The sequence below is a fragment of the Microcaecilia unicolor genome, chromosome 3 (assembly GCF_901765095.1).
Source record: "Microcaecilia unicolor chromosome 3, aMicUni1.1, whole genome shotgun sequence".
Classification (NCBI taxonomy): Eukaryota; Metazoa; Chordata; class Amphibia; order Gymnophiona; family Siphonopidae; genus Microcaecilia; species Microcaecilia unicolor.
The window spans coordinates 146,790,728-146,810,211 of record NC_044033.1 but is presented as its reverse complement, the minus strand read 5'-3'; the positions used below and the strand labels follow the sequence as shown (position 1 = coordinate 146,810,211).

Here is a 19,484-nt window from a genome sequence, read left to right as displayed (position 1 = left end):
ATTGCTGCCACAGTTATGGATATAAAAATATCTGAAAAGTTTAACAGAGAAAAAGTGAGGACGGACCAGGAGAAATGTGCAAAAAGGGAGCACCAAGGAAGAGAGGGAAGATAAGAAATGAGAAAACCAGAATGTATGGGAGGAAGACAGGAAAAGGTGAAAGGAGAGACTTATACGGTCTGTGCCAGAGCCGGTGGTGGGAGGCGGGACTGGTGGTTGGGAGGCAGGGATAGTGCTGGGCAGACTTATACGGTCTGTGCCAGAACCGGTGGTGGGAAGCGCGGATAGTGCTGGGCAGACTTACACGGTCTGTGCCCTGAAAAGGACAGGTACAAATCAAGGTAAGGTATACACAAAAAGTAGCACATATGAGTTTATCTTGTTGGGCAGACTGGATGGACCATGCAGGTCTTTTCTGCCGTCATCTACGATGTTACTATGGGAGGAAGACAGGAAAAGGTGAAAGGAGAGGATACATGGGGGCTTTTTTTCCTGCTGCTAGAGTGTGGGACTGGTGACCCAGAGGATGACAAAAGTAAAACAAACAAATGAATAGCAATGCTAATGTTTTTAAACAGGCCAGGACCTCAATGTCTACCAGTATGCAGCATCTCCTTCAACTGTAAGCAGGCTTGGGTGCCCCTGTATTATGGGGGCCCTCTTTCCTCCTCCTAAAGCTCCTATATCTTGCCTAACTGAAAATATTTTTGATTAGCTTTTGGGAGTTAAAACTTCCTTCCTCGGGCCAGTAACAAGGTTTTAAACTTCCTGAGGTACTCAAACATATGCTAAACTCCACTCTAATTAAAAAAAAAATGTTGTTAGGTATAGATTCTTGCTGATATGTTTTATTTTTATTTATTAACCTTTCAGGCAACCACACTGCTTTATCCCAGAGAGTGGAGCTGTGCTCAACAGGCGTGACTGACTTATGTGGAGCAGGCACGGAAAGCGGACGAGCTGTCAAAGTTTGGGGAATGGGGGGTAGGCACAGGCAAATAAGATAGGGAGGGGAGGAGGAGGTGCCTTTGGTGAGTTGGGGATGGGTGCAGCGGAGGGAGGTGGCTTTTGCTTTCTGAATCCTGGGCTCAGGGCTGCCAGCTCAGCCTCTCAGTGCCAGCCGGGGGTTCAGTGCTGGTGCTGCTGAGCGGCGGGAACACATGGCCTCCATGGCGGCAGCGATCGCGGCGGCTCGCACGGCGTCACTGGCCGGTAACCGGCCGCTGGACGAGCGGGAGCGCAAGCGCTTTACCTACTTCTCGTCGCTGAACTCTATGGCCAGGAAGATCATGCAGGACAAGGAGAGGATCCGCCAGCGCTACGGGCCCGACTGGGAGCGGATGGCGCCCCGCGAGCAGGACGAGGCCATCGACCGGTGCCTGATCGACCCGCAGGTCCAGACTCGCTATGCTTTGCACCGGGAGCCCCGGGAGCCACCCGGCCCGCGCACGATCGTCACCGGCCAGAAGGTGGTGCACTTCGGCGACGAGGTGAGAGCTTCTGCTGGGGACTGTGCCTTTAAGAGAGAAGGGGCTGTATAAATAGACGTGTAGATATATCTCTTATTTATTTATGCGCGTACGGACAGTCACTGTCACGCGTAGACATTATCTGTAAAGATCTCTATTAGCTACATATTTTTCTCAGGCTTTATGGACCTTTATGCATTTATTTATCAACTACAGATTGAGAGTACACGGTATGGAAGTGAATGAGTAAGACTGTTGCACACAGGAGTCTTTATTCTCAGCTGGTCAGATGTGATTGAAGGGGGGGGGGGGGGGGGGGGGGAGAGATGACCTTTCGTCAACAGGTGGAAGGAGGGGTGGGACGGGATACTGTCAACTGTCTTTTGGATAGAATCTGGCATTGCACCTTTTTTTCCCCATAGTAAAGACGATAAAACAGTCGCGTCTGGGTTTCTTTGGATCTGTGTTTTACCCGGACCCGGTAGGGAGAGGCTTGTGGGGTTCAATACCTAGGTTTTTTGCTAGATGTAGTGCCCATAACCCCCCCCCCCCCCCCCCCCCGTACCATAGATTTTTATTTGTGTTTATTAGTGAGAATCGATGCAAAGCTATGGAAATGTATCTTTCAGTGCAAACGTTTTCACGGTGGTGAACCGGGAGGGGGAAGGCTTGGAAGTAGATTCTTGGCCAGAATAACTACTTGCAGAACAAGAAAAGGAAGGACAAGTGCGATCTGGCATCTCAGGTTATAAGAGGGTGCCAATGTAAAACGTAAAACAAAAAAACTTTGAGGCGTATTTTCAAAGCACTTAGACTTACAAGTTAAACATATTTTCAAAGCACTTAGTAAGTTCCATAGGTTTCTATGGAACTTTGTAAGTCTAAATCTTTTGAAAATGAGCCCCATTATGCTTTTGTTACAAAAGCTAGAACACACTCCAAAACTAGAGGTAACTTACAATAGCTTCAAAATAAGTTTTGTAAAATATGTAAGAAGCAACATAATGTAAATATTATCTAAAGTCGTGGGCTTTGTAATAATTTGTGGAAGAATTTAAGAATTTTGATTCCATGTTTTTGGAGAGTATAACACCCTGATGCAGAACTGGGTGCTTGAAAGGTCGGTGTTGGCCACAAATGCTTTTCTAAGCTAAGTTTAAAAAAAAAGTGTCGTAAATGGAAAATTTGGTTGGATACACCTACACACATGGCATGGCCGACACAGTTTGGGACCTGAGATTAAACTACAGGAAAGCTATTGAGGAATGAAGATTTGGATACTTACTGTGGCCTGTTACAAATGTTTAGATTATTTTGCTACTTTCTTATATATTTTAGAAAAATTATTTGCCATTTTTATGCTATGATTTGCAGGGAGGTTGTACGTTGAAGCTATTTCATAAAAGCAACATAAGCTGCTATGCACGTGTCAGAACCTTCCTTTGTACCATGCAAATACTCCCATAAAAATATACTTCTGCTCTGAAGGTGCCTCCGCTCTGTACATGTACATAGCAACTCTGCCCCAGGTCCATCCAAATTACATGCATATTTGGCCACACGGAGAGGGTGGTATTTGTCCAACTATCTAGCCATGTTGAGTCCAACAATTTGCTTCATCCTCAGCAGTCAGATTTTCGTCCAGGCCATTCAACAGAAACTATATTGACTTCCCTCTTGAATGACCTTTACTCTGTCTTTGAACAGGGTAAGATTGTGCTTCTTGTCTCACTTGATCTCACAGCTGCTTCTGATCTCGTGGATTGGTGTCTCGGGTATTGTCATTCAGTGATTCTCTTTATTTCTAGCTGATCGTACCGTTCAGGTTCCAACTTCCACTTCTGAGTCTCACTCTCTTACTTCTGGTGTTCTCCAGGGTTCTGTGCTTTCACAGCCCCTCTTTAATCTCTTCTTTAGCCCCTTGCCAACTTTGATTCAGTCTATCTCAGTTAAATTTTATATGTACGTGGATGATACCTTGTTAGTTTCAAAACAAGACCTTCTAGCCCTGGATCTGACCATTCTCTAAAACTGCTTGGATGCAATAGATGAGTGGTTATCTTCCAACAAACTCAACCCTGCTAAGACCGTGGGCCACTGGGTGACCGGTCACAGGTCTCACCCTAATATGTCCCCCATTCTGAGAAATTCTGCAGTGACCCTTGTGGACTCTGGGGCCCCTCTTACAGACTGGCGGTAAGCCCAACACAGGCTTACCACTCGCTCTTCCGGGACTATTGCCAGCCTAACGTGGCCACCGGCGTAAGTCCCGCCCCGGGCGCATGCCATTTCTGGGGGAAAAAGAAAACCCCCGGAAATGATTTGCACGGCGGTAATTGGGCATCGCTGGGTTAGCATATGAGCCCTTATCGCCAACTCAGTGGGTGGCAGTAAGGGCTCCCCATTGCATGGCCATGTGGTAAGAGAACCATGGCCACTGCGGTAAAAAAAAGGCCCTGGCGCTTGGGGAAAACATCCCCCACCGCTAGCACAGGGCCCTATTTCCCTCAGCTTGGTAAAAGGACCCCTCTATGCGTTATCTTGGTGTCATACTAGATCCCTAGTTGACTTTTGAATCTCACATTTTCTCAGTTGTCCGATCCTAGTTTTTCTCGCTGCACCTTATTCATTCTCTTCATAGTTATATTGATGATTCAGCCTGTGCTTCTCTCCTTACTCCCTTATTGCAACTCATCTTGACTATTGCGATGTTATCTATTCTGGTTTTCCATCTAACTCTCTAAAACATCTTCAGACTGTATAAAATACAGCGATTAGGATTCTCACTTGTCACACTGCCACAATCATGTCATTCCCCCTACTGATAGCCCATTACTGACTCCCAGTTTCTTTCCGTATCCAGCACAAAATCCTCATGCTTGCACATAAGGCTCTTCATCAGGGGATCCCTTCCTGTCTGTCCTCCGTGATCGTGCCCTATTCCCCCCTCCCCCTGTACCCTTCATTCTGCAAGTACACACTGTCTTACCCTCCCCTCAGTCTACTGTTCTCATCAGGAGTCTACTAGGCATTCTGCTTTCCTTTTCCAGGCCCCTAGTCTTTCGAACTCTCTTCCTCAGGTCCTGCCTTGAAAACTCACCTTTTTTTCTCTAGCCTTTCCCCAAGGTTCCTTTAGGTGATGTGGGCGTTCCATGGGCAGCAGTGAATCCTTCCTGTTTCTTCTTACCTTTCTCTCTTTCTATCCTTTAAAATAATTTGAGCTCCTTTCTATTTTTCGGTTTTTAATGTGTAAACCGCTTTGGTTGTTTATTGGTACTTGATATACCGACCTTCACTTAAACGATAACAGCTGTTTTTTTTTACATGTGTAACATGCTTTGCGCTCAGAAAATTCTAGGGTAGGAAGCTCATATTGAAAATGGACCAAAATCGTAAGACTTATTTGAAAACATATGGTAATATAGTGTAATTGCTTTTGCCTGCCTTGTGCATAAAATACTGGTATGTGAAGCTGGTTAGGTGTTGAAACTGAAATTACCGTTGAACCTTCGCCTTCATCACAGGCATAAGGCAGAAGTTAGGAAGTGTCAAAGGTAGGCAATTTGTTTTTGAGAGCATGAAATACAAAAATATTGCTGTCAGCCCACGGAAACTGAACCAGGATGTTTATCCTAAAATAAACACAGTTGATGATTTGAATGTTTGTAAACGAATGTGAGGTTTATTTCTGAGGTGGAAAAACAGCAGAGAAATGTATTTACTGCCTCTGTTTCCAGAGAAAAGGCATTACGCTAATATTAAGGCATTAGAAACAAGAAATAGGAATTCTCTTTATATGTATCTCCCAGGCCCCGGCCTTGTTGATTATACTAAGAAGCTGAGACCCTAATGCTTGAAGGAAAACTACTCAGGGGAAGGTGCACAGAACTCCGTCACTATTCTCTGTATAGCGCTGGAAAACACTGGCTGGACAACCAGGGGTTTTTTTTTTTTAGCAACTAATGCTCAGTAACTAACAATGTGCAAATTATATGCACGCTGTTAGTGTTGAGCATTGGTCGGTAAAAGGGTTCAAATATTCCTGACGCAAATGCCCATAAGAGCTATGTGGTAGGCAGATCTTTTGTCTGCATGTCCAGTGAACGGGGGTGGTGGGGCTCCCGGTGCGCTTAATTCCCTGGTGGTCCAGTGGACCCCCCTTCCGACCTTCCCAACCTAAAAAAAATTCCCCGATGATCCGGTAAACCCCTCCTGACATCCCTCCAACCTAAAAAAAAAAATCTCGTCTGGTGGACCCCTCCTGACTTCCCCCACCCAAAAAACGTAGCGTTAGTGTGAATTTGTCTACAATTCAACCCCATTAAAAAACTGTATACAGTACATCAGTTCCAGATGTCTCACTGTTAAAGTGATTAAAATGCAGTTTAATAATTCATTCAACAACAGTTTATAAAACAAAGTAAATTCTATGTAAGAATGTCATATTTTCCTTGCATTGTTTTTAACATCATTGAAATGATATTTGGGGCTCTTTTTTTTTTTTGTTCAGCTAGTGTGTCACACTCATGAGCATTGTCATATATGTCGCAGCAGAGGAAAAGCCAAGAACCACTGCTCTAAGATGTCCATGTTTGTATCTGTATGTTTCATTTCTTAGCGCTTCAGATGCAGGCCGTGTATTATTTTGCTAGCCCTTCTTTCCTTTGACTGCCTCAGTTTTATCTATATGCTTCCAGAAGTGAGGCCTCATGAATGTGATTCAGTTCTTCAGGTGAGGACTTAACAACCTGCCAGAATTGCATCCTTTTTATTTTTCTACTACTGTAAATATATTGTCCCTCCTGCTCTGGCCACTGCTACAGAACTTACATGGGGTCCCTTTTACTAAGCTGCGTAAGCATCTGCGTGTGCCAAAATGGAGTTACCGCCCAGCTACCGCGTGGATCTTGCGGTAATTTCATTTTTTGGCGCGTCTGATACGCGCATTCAAAACATAATTTTTATTTTCGGACGCGCGTATTGGACGTGCGCCAAGCGGCATTTGATGCGCATAGGTCATTACCGTCCGGTTACCGCGTGAGACTTTACCGCCTTTACCACTAGGTCAGCGGCTGGCGGTAAGGTCTTAGACCCAAAATGGATGCGCGGCAATTTTCATTTTGCTGCATGTCCATTTTTGGCAAAAATTTTTAAAAAGGCCTTTTTTTACAGGTACATTGAAAAATGATTCTGTGTGTACCCAAAACATGCATCTACACTATCTCATGCTATTAGTAGGAACATTTTACTTTTTCTGCCCCTATCTGGCACAAAAGCTGCTTAAAGTTTCAGTAGGTGGCAGAAGAACGGATGTTGGAAAAGACAGCATATAGTCCAACTTTTCTGAGGAAAAAATGTAAGCAAGATTAAATCGTGATAAAGCTCAGAGAATTCTGAACGTTTTCAGCTTGTCTATTTTGCTTCACAGCTTTATACGTTTTTTGGGGTTTTTTTTTTAAGGCATAGAATTAAATGAAGCAGAGGCTTCCCAAGTTTGAAAGTGATGTTTCAAAACCGCTTTTGGAGGCCTAGTGGAATGTGTACAACTGCTTGGCTAAGGCTTCTACTTTGCATATCTCCAAAATTTGCAGAATAAACTTCAGACAGGATAGAGCCAAATATTTCCTGAAACCAGCTTGAATATCTTTTTGCAGCTTGAGAAAACATGCCAGGGTCACATTCTTTAATATTTGGCCATTTACATAGTGCTGGATTCTCATAGCCTTGAGTCTAGTGATTAAAGGGCCTATTATTAACCTACAGTGGAATAAAAGGCAGCTGCCGTTACCAGGCAGAAACTTTTGCTAAAGTTTTAAAATGACCCCATGGGGAATTTGAACAATTATTTTGTTGGAAAAGACTAATGGGCCCTCTTAGTAAAGCTTAGTGTGTGCTAAATGTACATAAGTACATAAGCAATGCCACACTGGGAAAGACCAAAGGTCCATCGAGCCCAGCATCCTGTCCATGACAGCGGCCAATCCAGGCCAAGGGCACCTGTCGAGCTTCCCAAACGTACAAACATTCTATACATGTTATTCCTGGAATTGTGGATTTTTCCCAAGTCCATTTAGTAGTGGTTTATGGACTTGTCCTTTAGGAAACCGTCTAACCCCTTTTTAAACTCTGCTAAGCTAACCGCCTTCACCACGTTCTCCGGCAACGAATTCCAGAGTTTAATTATGCGTTGGGTGAAGAAACATTTTCTCCAGTTTGTTTTAAATTTACTACACTGTAGTTTCATCGCATGCCCCCTAGTCCTAATATTTTTGGAAAGCGTGAACAGACGCTTCACATCCACCTGTTCCACTCCACTCAATATTTTATATACCTATGAGCTTCTTATTGTTTAGTGCGTGCTAAGCTTTTATAAATGGGTCCCTAAGTCTTGGGTGCGTTGGATTGCCAAGAATATTAGCATTTAAAAATCATAACATTTTTCATTCTTTGCCTTTTTAAATGAAGTGATAAAATGGGAATCTTTACGCACAGTAGCGTCACTGCAGTAGCAGGCACTTCAAATCCTAGAAAAGTGGGAAAAGTACAGTGGAAATGAGTAATGAACTATCCATCACTTTTTCCCCCGGTAAAAATCTCTTGTTTTGACTAGGAGCAGAATGCCCCTGTATGAGCACGGAGAGAGCCTTGCTGACCAGTGGCCCATCAAAGCCAAGCACCTGTCCCTGACCCGGTCATTTGGAATCCTCTGGCAGATCCCAGATACGAAAACCCAGCCCTTGCTGCTTGCTTCTAAGCGAGGGAGCTGGAAACACTAAGGAGCAGATTCTATATATGGTACCTAGATTTCCGGGCGAAATACGCCCGTAACTTAATTGGCGTAACGAGCCAATCAGCGCTTTTAACAGCACTTAAGCAATAATGAGCACTAACTGGCAATTATCACAATTTATGCGCTGAAATCGCTAAGCGTATTCTATAAAGAACTGCGCCTAAATTGTAAAGCGCGCAGTTCAAAATAAATGTACATAGTTTAAAAGGGGCGTGTTTAGGGGCATATTGTGGGTGTTTCAAAATTTCCACGCATAATTAAAGAATACGGGTCAGTGCGTCTGAACCTAGGTGTGTGGATTGACAATGAAACTCAAGCCTGAACTGGATAAAACCTAACTCTCTATACTTGACTACCAAAGTCTACTCTACCATGAATGAACTTTAATACAATACCACCCTACCTCTTATTCCGAATATGAACTCCTTATACTTGAGTTTGGAAGGCTAAGTGCTTTGAAAATGAGCCCCATAGTGGATTAGCAGTCAAGTATAAGGAGTTCATATTCGGAATAAGAGGTAGGGTGGTATTGTATTAAAGTTCATTCATGGTACAGTAGACCTTGGTAGTCAAGTATAGAGAGTTAGGTTTTAGCCAGTTCAGGCTTGAGTTTCATTGTCTTGTAGTTAGGATGGATCATTGTGGTATGCGCCTTGTTGAACAAACTGGTCTTCAGTGATCTCCGAAAGTTAGTTAGGTCAGGTATTTTTTTCACGGCGAGTGGTAATGCATTCCATAGTTGTGTGCTTATGTAGGAGAAGCTAGATGCGTATGTTAATTTGTATTTTAGTCCTTTGCAGCTGGGGTAGTATTCTGTAAACCATGCCTAAATCTTATAGAATATGCTTACTTTCGCTCGGATTTTGTAGGTGCCATTTATAGAAACTGGTCCAAAGAGGCCCTTTTATTAAGCTGTGGTAAAAGGGGGTCCTGCATTAGCAGCGGCAGTTGATTTTGCTGCGCGCCAGGGCCCCTTTTACTGCAGTGGGTGAAAATAACCAAAAATGAAATGGCCATGCTGTAAATTCACACGCTGAGTAATCATTTCGGGGAGGGGGGGAGGGGAGCACTTAGCACCACCCATCAAGGTGGCAATAAGGGCTCCCGTGCTAACTGGTAATCCCCTGCGGAAATATTTTAAAAAATATTTCTTCCAGCGCCGGAAATTGGAGCGCGCGCTAGGGGTGGAACTACCTCTGACACCTGCGTTGGGCCGGCGGTAGTTCCAGGTTGCTGCATGGCAACACTTTTGTAAAAAAGGGCCCTAAAGCCTACTGGCTAACTAATGCTTAATGGATCTGCCATCTAGAAACTTAGTCAAACCTTTTTTTTTTAATGCAGCTAAATTATTTATTTATTTATTGGGATTTCTCTAACCACCTTTATGGAGAGATTCATACAAGTGGGTGTACAACAGGTACAGGTTGCTTGTTTTTCAAAAAATCTAAATATTGTCTGCATCACTCAAACAGGCGTCAGAGTAGAAAATGACAAGGGGACAAAGTTTGTTCCCATTCCCGCCCCCTTTCTTGTGGGATCTGTCTCTGTCCCCGTAAGCTCCGTCCCTGTCCCCATCCCCGAGGTTACTGCAGGTCCCTGTCCCCGTGTCATTTTGTAGTCACCGACACATGCTTTTTGCAGAACAGTGAACGCTGATCTCTGCCCATATCGTTACACTGCTTCAGAGCAAGATATGAGAAGAGTAATGCTGGCTCTGAGCTTTAGAGCTGCCGTGAACCTCACATCACAGACATAAAGGTTGTTGCAATTATATCTGAACGTTGTATGGACTTTTTGAATAACTGCAGCTGGATCATAAAGGAAGATTCCAAAGAACCACCACGAAAAAAAAAATTGTTTAGTCTATTTTTAGTACTGCTTATAACTGATATCCATTATTTTATTTACAATATTTCTTCTGCACATGTTCCCACTAACAATTAGGTTTTTGGTAGGGGTGTTAGCAGTATAAATGGTATTAATGCCAAAAATAAGCAATAAGATATGTAAATAAAACCAAATAATTCTTGGTCTCTTTCAATACACTCCTATTTTATTTTAACCTCTACAGTTTATAAAATAAAATAAGAGAATAACGCATTTTTTTGTACAGAAATGTAGATGCGTATGGTAGGGATCTTGGTAAGAATTTTTAATGAGGAAGCAAGGTGGTTCTCATCATCTTTATAAGTAATAATTACTGGCAATCATGGAAGCCAACTTTTCAAAATTATTGTGGGTGCTAAACCCAACAGAAACTCTCTCCCCCTGGGCACAGTTGTGGAATTTGTTCAATATTAGGGGCATGGTGTCTCTAGACAGGAATAATTGGGGTGGCAACAGAGGCCAAGCCAAAGCAACATTTATATACATCATGTCCACCACCACATCACATACCTCTCTCCCACCTCCCCTTTTTAAATTAGCGATATAAGACATCATAAACTTCTATGCATAAAGAAGCCCCCCTCCTCCTCCAGTTAGTTTCAGCTACCGGGTAAGACTGCCTTTATAATTGATAGCATCATTCAATAAATTCTGCTGTGTGGTGTGGTCTGGATTCTCCATAAGGCTCCAGTTCTGTATCTCAAACTTCATATTCCCCAACAACACATCATAGAAAGGATATTGAAATTGTGGTTATTACCTCAGGAGCAGCACACACTCCTTCCACTGCCAGACACTTTGATTAAATCAGATGGGTTTTTGTTTGTGTGACAACTCTATAGGATGTGGAGACTAGCGGTCTACTTTTACATATGGCACTTAAGGCCTCTTATCAAGTCACACTAACGGTTTCCATTCAGCAATGCCGACGAAGCCCATTCAGAGTGAATGGGCTTTGTCGGCATTACCATACAAGGGACAGCTAGCGTGGTTTAATAAAAGAAGCCCTTAGCAAACTAACACAAATCCTATCTAGCAAACCTACCAAACCATAGCAGCCCTAGCCCACTGATAAAAAGGCAGTGCTATAAATATTATACTGGACCCTAGAGGTCCAATATACCTACTACTGAGAAATTAGAACAAGGTGTACTATTACAGATTCCTACACAGACGCTATATGCTAGCAGAATCCGTCACCTCAGTCACACATGTAGAGCACGGATAGACCCTCATATGATAAAGAATAGGGAATGTCAAAAACTGAAATGGGGAAAGGGGATGGGATTTGATATACCATCTTTCTGAGGTTATAATCAAAGTGGTTTACGTATTATATACAGGTACTTATTTTGTACCTGGGACAGTGGAGGGTTAAGTGACTTGCGCAGAATCACAAGGAGCTGCAGTGGGAATCAAACCAGGTTCCCTTGATTCTCAGGCCACTGTACTAACCATTAGGCTAATCCTCCACTCTGTGAGCCCTCTCCCCTTTACCCAGACTCTATAAGAAGGGTAATATTGGTAAAAGAAAAACAGAAATGCATGGTCTCCTGTACTCTACAAAATACAAAAATAGAAAAAAATGTACATTTCCCAAGGTGGACACATCCCAGTCCTTAAAGAGCATTGAATAATATTTTTCTTTTCTACTTTTGCTGTCTAGACATTTCATTTCATATTGGGCTAGTCCCAGTCTTTTTTTCCACTTTCCCTGAGTCAGTCTTCTGAATTCTTTTCAGGTTTGCCTTTCCATTTCTTCTCTCTCTCCTTGTCTTCTTCTTTTCCTTCTCTACATCTATTGGACACTGATCTTTCATGTTTTTTCCCCCACTTTTCTCTTCTCTTCATTTATAGCTGCCCATTTGATTTTTATTCCTCATTCTCCCTTACTCTTACCCTCTTCTTACAGTCTCCTTCTTTTCATCTCTCATCTACCTTACCAACTTTTCCCATCTCCCTCTCATCCCCTCTCCAGTACACCCATTGCCCACTCTGTCTCTCTCCTTCCCCAGTCTCCAGTTCCCTCCCCCCAGAACAGAGGGATGAAAAGGGGATGATAGTGGACTAGACCCTCTCAGCCCTCACCTAACCTCTACTGCCTCATCCACTCACCAGCCCCAGCTCCATCCCTGTCTCTCCTTTCTTCCCTTGCCTCCAGGACATTCTTCTATCCATTACCTGCTACCCCATCTCCTGTTACCTCTCCTTCACAATCTTTGTAACCCTAGTTTCACTGTCACTCAAACCCTTCAGAGACTCCTGTCTCTGTCATATCCATCAGTACCCCATCCCTGTTCATTGCCTTTCATTCTCTTTCCAGTCTTCCAGGTCATTCACATTATGTTTCAGCTTTTCCGTACACTTCATCCCCTTTCTCTTACCCAGCATTTCACACTCTCACTCAGTGTCCCAAACCATCAGTTGTCAGGTCTGTCTCCATCTCTCCTGTCCATAGTTCCCTGTTCTCCCCCCCCCTAAAAAACACTCTCATACTCAATCACCAAGTCCCAGTTATCTTCTGCTCTGTTGTCCCATCCACCTTCTGTTCTTTCCAGGGTCTGTGGTCCATTTGACATTTCTTCTGTCTCCATATTCACTATCATTCCCTCAGCATCTCTATCTGTCCTGGCTCATATTCCCCCTTTGTATCTCTGTCCTTATCCCTCCCCTATGTTCAGAACTTGCCCTCCCTTCCACCCCCATGGTCAGGTTTCTGTTTCTCTTCCCTTTTCTCTTTCTCCTTTCCCTGTCACAGACTGGCACCTCCTCGTTTCCCTTCCCTGCTGCATCTCTCCTTCATCCCCCCATTACAGACTGTCACATCCTTGTTTCCCTTCCCTGCTGCATCTCTCTGTCTTCCCCCAACCTCCCTTATTGCAGACTGGTACCTCCTCATTTCTCTTCCCTACTGCATCTTTCCCTGTTCCCCCACCTCCCCCTGTTGCAGACTGACACCTTGTTTTCCTTCCAGTTCATCATGAGCAGTGTCGGTAATCACCTTCTGACCCCGGAAACTTTGTTTTTGCCACGTTCCACCTACACAGGAATAGGAAGTAGCATCAGCATAGGCAGGATGCAGCAGTGACAAAGCTTCCAGAGTCGGCCATTGATTACAAAGACTTCTCAGTACAAACTGGAAGGTTGCAGGACTGCTGTGGTGGTGGGGGGGGGGGGGGGGGAGGAGGAGGAAGAGAAATTAGAAGAGATGCCGGTCCTCTCCAATGAGGAACATGAGGGAAGAGGGCGAGATCTCCAACATTAAAGGAGGAAGGGAGGGAGGGTGGGTGAAAGGTGCCAGGAAAAACTGGGGTGGCAAAGGGATGTCAAGCCATTTTTGCGATGCCTATGACTGGGTGTGCTCAAGGACCCACAGAACTGGCTCCTTTGCTGGTAGTAGACCAAACTGTTTGTTTTTTTTTGTATTGTCATGGGGTGGGAAGGTCAGATGATTAGTTCTCAGATTTGCTTCACGATGATGATAATGGCAACTCCCAAAATTCTATTTAGCCTGTCTTATCATTTGTAGCTTTCAGCACCGTGTCTCTCTCATTCATAGGTCATGTTGTGTGCACTTAGGACAAAATGTCTGTACAGTTTGGTGAACAAAAATAGAAGACTGCAAAGTGTTTTAGTTCAGGAGCAGAAGTGTTCATTAGAATTGCAAATGGAACGTTGTACCATGAAGTAAATGCAATATTTCTGTGATGGTTAGTCTGTTGTGAATTATGTATTGTCCACAATAACTAAGATCCATGTGAGCGGTCAATGACCACTTTGCAAATGACTCACAATTATTCAAATTGTTGTTTGCGTCCTTTTCCAGATAATTAACAAATACGTTAAATACCATTAATCACAGCTCAGATCTCTGGGGCATTTCATTATTCACTTCTCCTCTGTTTGGAAAAGTGAACAATTTAGTCTTACTCTCTGTTTCTTATCTGTTAACCAGTTTTCAGTCCATAATAGGACATTATCGCCTATCTTGTAGCTTTTTAATCTTCTCAGGAGTCTCCCATAAAAGACATTTCACAAAGAGGCTTTGGAAGGCTAAGTGCTTTGGAAATATGCCTCAAAGTTCCTTGAAAATCTGGGTACACTACATTGATGATCTTTCCATACAGATGGTTTGCACCAGGGTAGGCTATTCTGGTCCTTAGATGCCACAAGTTGGTTAGATTTTCAGGATTTCTACCAGGAATGTATATACACTATATGTATTCAACAGGGTAATCATTTACAAAAATCAGCAATAATTATTACAACATATATCAAACCTTGATCTAAATTTCACACGCACAATACCAAATAAAATCTTTTTATTCAAACATTACAACTTTTTATAAAACCAAATGTATACCCTACAGAACCCCCAGAGTGCGTTGATTAGTATATTCCTGTCAGTCCCAATTCCACAGTCCATTAATCTTGGCAAAAGAGTCTCATACTTAAACAATTTCACTTTCAAATGAAACTGTGTGAAATGTCCAGAATTTCACAGTTCTCTTCACCAGAAGGATAAGTACATAAGTAATGCCACACTGGGAAAAGACCAAGGGTCCATCGAGCCCAGCATCCTGTCCACGACAGTGGCCAATCCAGGCCAAGGGCACCTGGCAAGCTTCCCAAACGTACAAACATTCTATACATGTTATTCCTGGAATTGTGGATTTTTCCCAAGTCCATTTAGTAGTGGTTTATGGACTTGTTCTTTAGGAAACCGTCTAACCCCTTTTTAAACTCTGCTAAGCTAACCGCCTTCACCACTATCACCTACTAACACTCCTAGTAGACTTTACATGATTTAGTACAAAATCTAAAAATTTCAATGAAATATCCTGCATTCTCTCTCATTTGTGTGCAAAATACAATATGAGCCTAGTCTTAACATGGCTCATGTGTCAAATACTTCCTCAGGAGACCAGAACCTAAAAAGCAAAAATTTCTCTTATCTTATATGAATTGCACAACCCCTCCTACAACTATAAAATACAAATATCAAAATGAATGTCAATATAAAAACATACTGTCTGCAATAACTGGGTGTGAAACCTCAGACTGCTTCACTATGGCATTTATGATGTAAAAAATGCTGACACTTTACTCCCAAGGGAATATATAGAAAAGCAGATAGCCTCCCCTCCCAAAAAGGGGGGGCAGGCGGAATCAAATCCTCCCTGCTGGCAGTGCTGACCAATCAACCTCTCTATTGAGCCCTTTAGGTTCTGCCATATCCCACAAAAAAAGTAAATTTTTGTTCCTTTAAGCACAATTTCTGAATGATGTTTCCACCAGTTTTTGGAGTCATTGTAAAAGTACCACAAGTTGAAAATCATCCACTGAATGATTTTCTTCGATCCAGTGGCCCACCAATGGTGCCTCCCTCTTCTGTAATCATAGATTACTAAGATGTTGTGCCACCCGAATCTTAATTTTATGAATGGTTTCTCCAATGTACCAGGAGTGTGGTAGCCGTGTTAGTCCACTCTTAAGGTTATCAATAGAAATCAAACAAAATAAAACATGGAAAAGAAAATAAGATGATACCTTTTTTATTGGACATAATACATTTCTTGATTAGCTTTCGAAGGTTGCCCTTCTTCGTCAGATCGGAAATAAGCAAATGTGCTAGCTGACAGTGTATATAAGTGAAAACATTCAAGCATTACTATGACAGTCTGACAGGGTGGGAGGATGGGGGTGGGTCGGAGGTATGCATGGGGACATCAAAGCATATCATTGATATTCTAACAGGATGGGTGTGGATAGGTGAGGGGTGGGGTGATCAACAGAGACATACAGCTTTATGGTTTATAATGGGCTAGGAACCCCAGATCCTTGTTAAGTCCTTTCTGTTGGGTGTTAAAATATTCAATCATTCTGACTTCAAAGGTCTTACGTTCTTGTATGGTTTTAAAGTTACCTTTCAGTATTCTCACTGTAACTTTACCTTTCAGTATTTCACAGGACCCCACAGTTATCCACAAAGGAAAGATATTCAACATAAAGGGATCTTTCACTTGCTCATCTTCCAATGTGGTATATATCATTCAGTGTAAAAAATGTAACGAAGGATGCTATATTGGAGAAACAGGCCAGATGCTCAAGACAAGATTCAATTTACATAGACATCACATGAACAATACAGCCAGTAGGGCCCCCACCCCGGTGGGACAGCACTTCACAGAACCAGGACACTGTACCAGTGATTTCACAGTGAGAATACTGAAAGGTAACTTTAAAACCATACAAGAACGTAAGACCTTTGAAGTCAGAATGATTGAATATTTTAACACCCAACAGAAAGGACTTAACAAGGATCTGGGGTTCCTAGCCCGTTATAAACCATAAAGCTCTATGTCTCTGTTGATCACCCCACCCCTCACTTATCCACACCCATCCTGTTAGAATATCAATGATATGCTTTGATGTCCCCATGCATACCTCCGACCCACCCCCATCCTCCCACCCTGTCAGACTGTCATAGTAATGCTTGAATGTTTTCACTTATATACACTGTCAGCTAGCACATTTGCTTATTTCCGATCTGACGAAGAAGGGCAACCTTCGAAAGCTAATCAAGAAATGTATTAAGTTATGTCCAATAAAAAAAGGTATCATCTTATTTTCTTTTCCATGTTTTATTTTGTTTGATTTCTATTGATAATCCAATGTACCATAAATTACAGGGGGGGGGGGGGGGGGGTGTTATGACAACTCCTATCTTGTCCTAGCCAGCACAACAGTAAAGGTAAGTGTCCATGCCCCAGAGTTTTTCATTTGTTCTACTGACAGCAAAAAGTAAACCTAGCAGAAAATACACTCTGTCAGCATTTTTTGGTTTAAATATTTGCAGCTGGCAACGTGGGAGCAGCTGTGTTGTTGATCTCATAATTACAGAATTGCCAAAGCTATGGGGCTGCATGCGTGATCTCTATCCTACACGTGCAAACAAGAAAGCTATTGAAACTATTTGGAAGCAGTATTTTAACAGGAAGGGAAGGAGGGGGAGACAAAAGAAAGCTTCAATTGTCACAGAATGAGAACAGAGCCTGATGAATTCTGACCTATTAATCTAAGTCAGGAAGGTTAAAAGTAACAGAAGCTGAGAGAATGACTGTTTTGTAGATTTTTGGAAACCATCCGCTAGTTTTTCCTTCCAGCAACACTTGATTGCCCTTGTCTTGTAAAGAATACCATGAAAGATAGCTTGGCTAAATTTATGCTGGGCTTCTAGAGCACTCTTTAAGGGGTAGCGCGAAGATGGAAAGGCATCGAGGAAATGTGTTGGAAAGGAAAAGCATCCTTCGTTACCTAGAGGGTTAAAAATGGATAGTTTTAAAAATTGTTCATGTGACGTTGGGGGAGGTGGACTGAAAGGCAGAAGTGGCCCACAAATGTATAGTGGATTTGAGCCTTAAAATTCCTGACACTGGCCCTGTATCAGGGATGGAGGTAACATTCCATCTTTTTTCCCAAGCTTATTCCAGTACGTAAAAGATGTTTTTGGTGTGGTGTTAAGTGAAAGTATCAAGTTATGTATTTATTTGTTTAGTCTATGTTGTGGGATTTTATGTATGTTTTTATTGTGAGCCGCTTAAATATAACGGGTTATAAAGTTTGGGCCCTATTTACTAAGGTGCGTTAGTGTTTTTAGCATGCCTACACTTAGCACGCGCGCTAACCATGTAGGCGCCTATAGGGATGTTGTAGTCACGTACATGGTTAACGCACGTTAAAAACGTTAATGCGCCTGTAACGTTGCTTAGTGAACAGGGCCCTTTATATATAAACTAGCCGTTAAGCCCGTTAAAACGGGCGAGATTTACAGCTACCCTCCTCGCTGCCACTCCCTCCCTCCTCCGTGCTGGGCCCCCTGCACTAACCTGACAGCGCCTCTCACCTCCATGTGAAAGCGCTGCAGGCAGCAGCAGATCGCTCTGTTCCGCCCTCTGATGTCATCACGTCTTGACGCGAGGGTGGGACAGAGAGGGAAGTCTCTACTGCGCATTTGCAGGTGAGTCGGTCACTTGCCATTTATATGTTTGATTCCAAAGGGTAAGGCATTGTGGCCTTATTCCCCGGATTCTATATAGTGCGACCAGAGTTGCGCATGCAAATTAGGTTGTATTTTGATTTGTGCTTGCAACTTAATTATCTTAACAAGCCAATCAGCACCGATAACTGCCACTTCACAGGCAATTATGACCTTATCAACTTTCGAAAATCACTAAAGACCTACCTTTTTAATAAGACTTACCATAATAATCAATAACAGGAACTCCAACACATCATTACTTACTAGAGACTCTGTCTGTTTTTTGATTTATCGAATTGTTTAATCTGTCTGTTTTCTGATTTATTAAATTGATTATATCCATTATGATCTTTATGTAACCAATTGTTTTATCTACTCTTGATTGGCGATTGTCAGGATGTATTATTGTAAGCCACATTGAGTCTGCAAATAGGTGGGAAAATGTGGGATACAAATGCAACAAATAAATTTATTGACACAAATTGGCATTAATTAGAATTTACAGTCAGAACTTGCTAAGCGTATTCTGTAAAGTTTTGCACGTAAATTCTAAGACGCAGAACCGAAAAGGGGGAGTGGCCATGTGCATGGACTGAGCGGGACGTGGGCATTTCTAAAATCTATGCAGGCTGGTATAGAATACACCCGCTCTGCGCCTTAGTCACTGGCATTTGCGCCAAGTTTTACTTAGCGTAAATACTTGTGGCCAATTTAGTCAGTTGGGACAGGTGCTAGATGAATTCTATAAACCGCAACTAACTTTAGACATAGTTTATAGAATACGCCTACCGTAGATGCACTTCTTTTTCGGTTGTTGATTTTTACAGCGCCTCATATAGAATCTAGTCCTATTTGTCTAGATATGGCCAACCCCCTGGATTGTATAAACTTCCAACTTTACTATTAGGGTTAGATTCTATATATGTCACCTAAAAAATCTGTGCCAAAAAAGCGCTATTCTATAAGCTACGTTTAAAGTTAGGTCTATGTCCTGGAGTCATGCCTAACTTTAGGCACATCTATTAGGACAAGAAAAACTCAGCGTCTTAAACACTTTCAATATAACATATTTCAGTACAGTGTTTTAAAGTGACTGTCAGGCTTATTTTTAGAAAGAGAAGGGTGCCCAACTTTCGACACAAATCGGGAGATGGGCGTCCTCTCAGTGTCGCCCAAATCAGCATAATCGAAAGCTGATTTTGGGCGTCCCCAAATGATTCCCATCGTGGGGACAACCAAAGTTCCTGGGGGCGTGTCGGAGGCGTAGCAAAGGCAGGAGTGGGGAGTGCCTAACAGA

At 42.7% G+C, this 19,484-nt stretch overlaps 1 protein-coding gene across 1 annotated transcript in view; it reads left to right on the top strand.

Moving 5' to 3' along the window:
* Window positions 1-1,089: 1,089 nt before the first annotated feature.
* C3H1orf198 (chromosome 3 C1orf198 homolog) overlaps window positions 1,090-19,484 on the top strand; it is a 64,436-nt gene continuing 46,041 nt past the window's right edge. Inside the window, exon 1 of the mRNA XM_030196439.1 lies at window positions 1,090-1,490. Within this exon, the coding sequence (XP_030052299.1) occupies window positions 1,161-1,490 (330 nt within the window). The 5' untranslated portion in view covers window positions 1,090-1,160. The remainder of the gene's footprint in view (window positions 1,491-19,484) is intronic.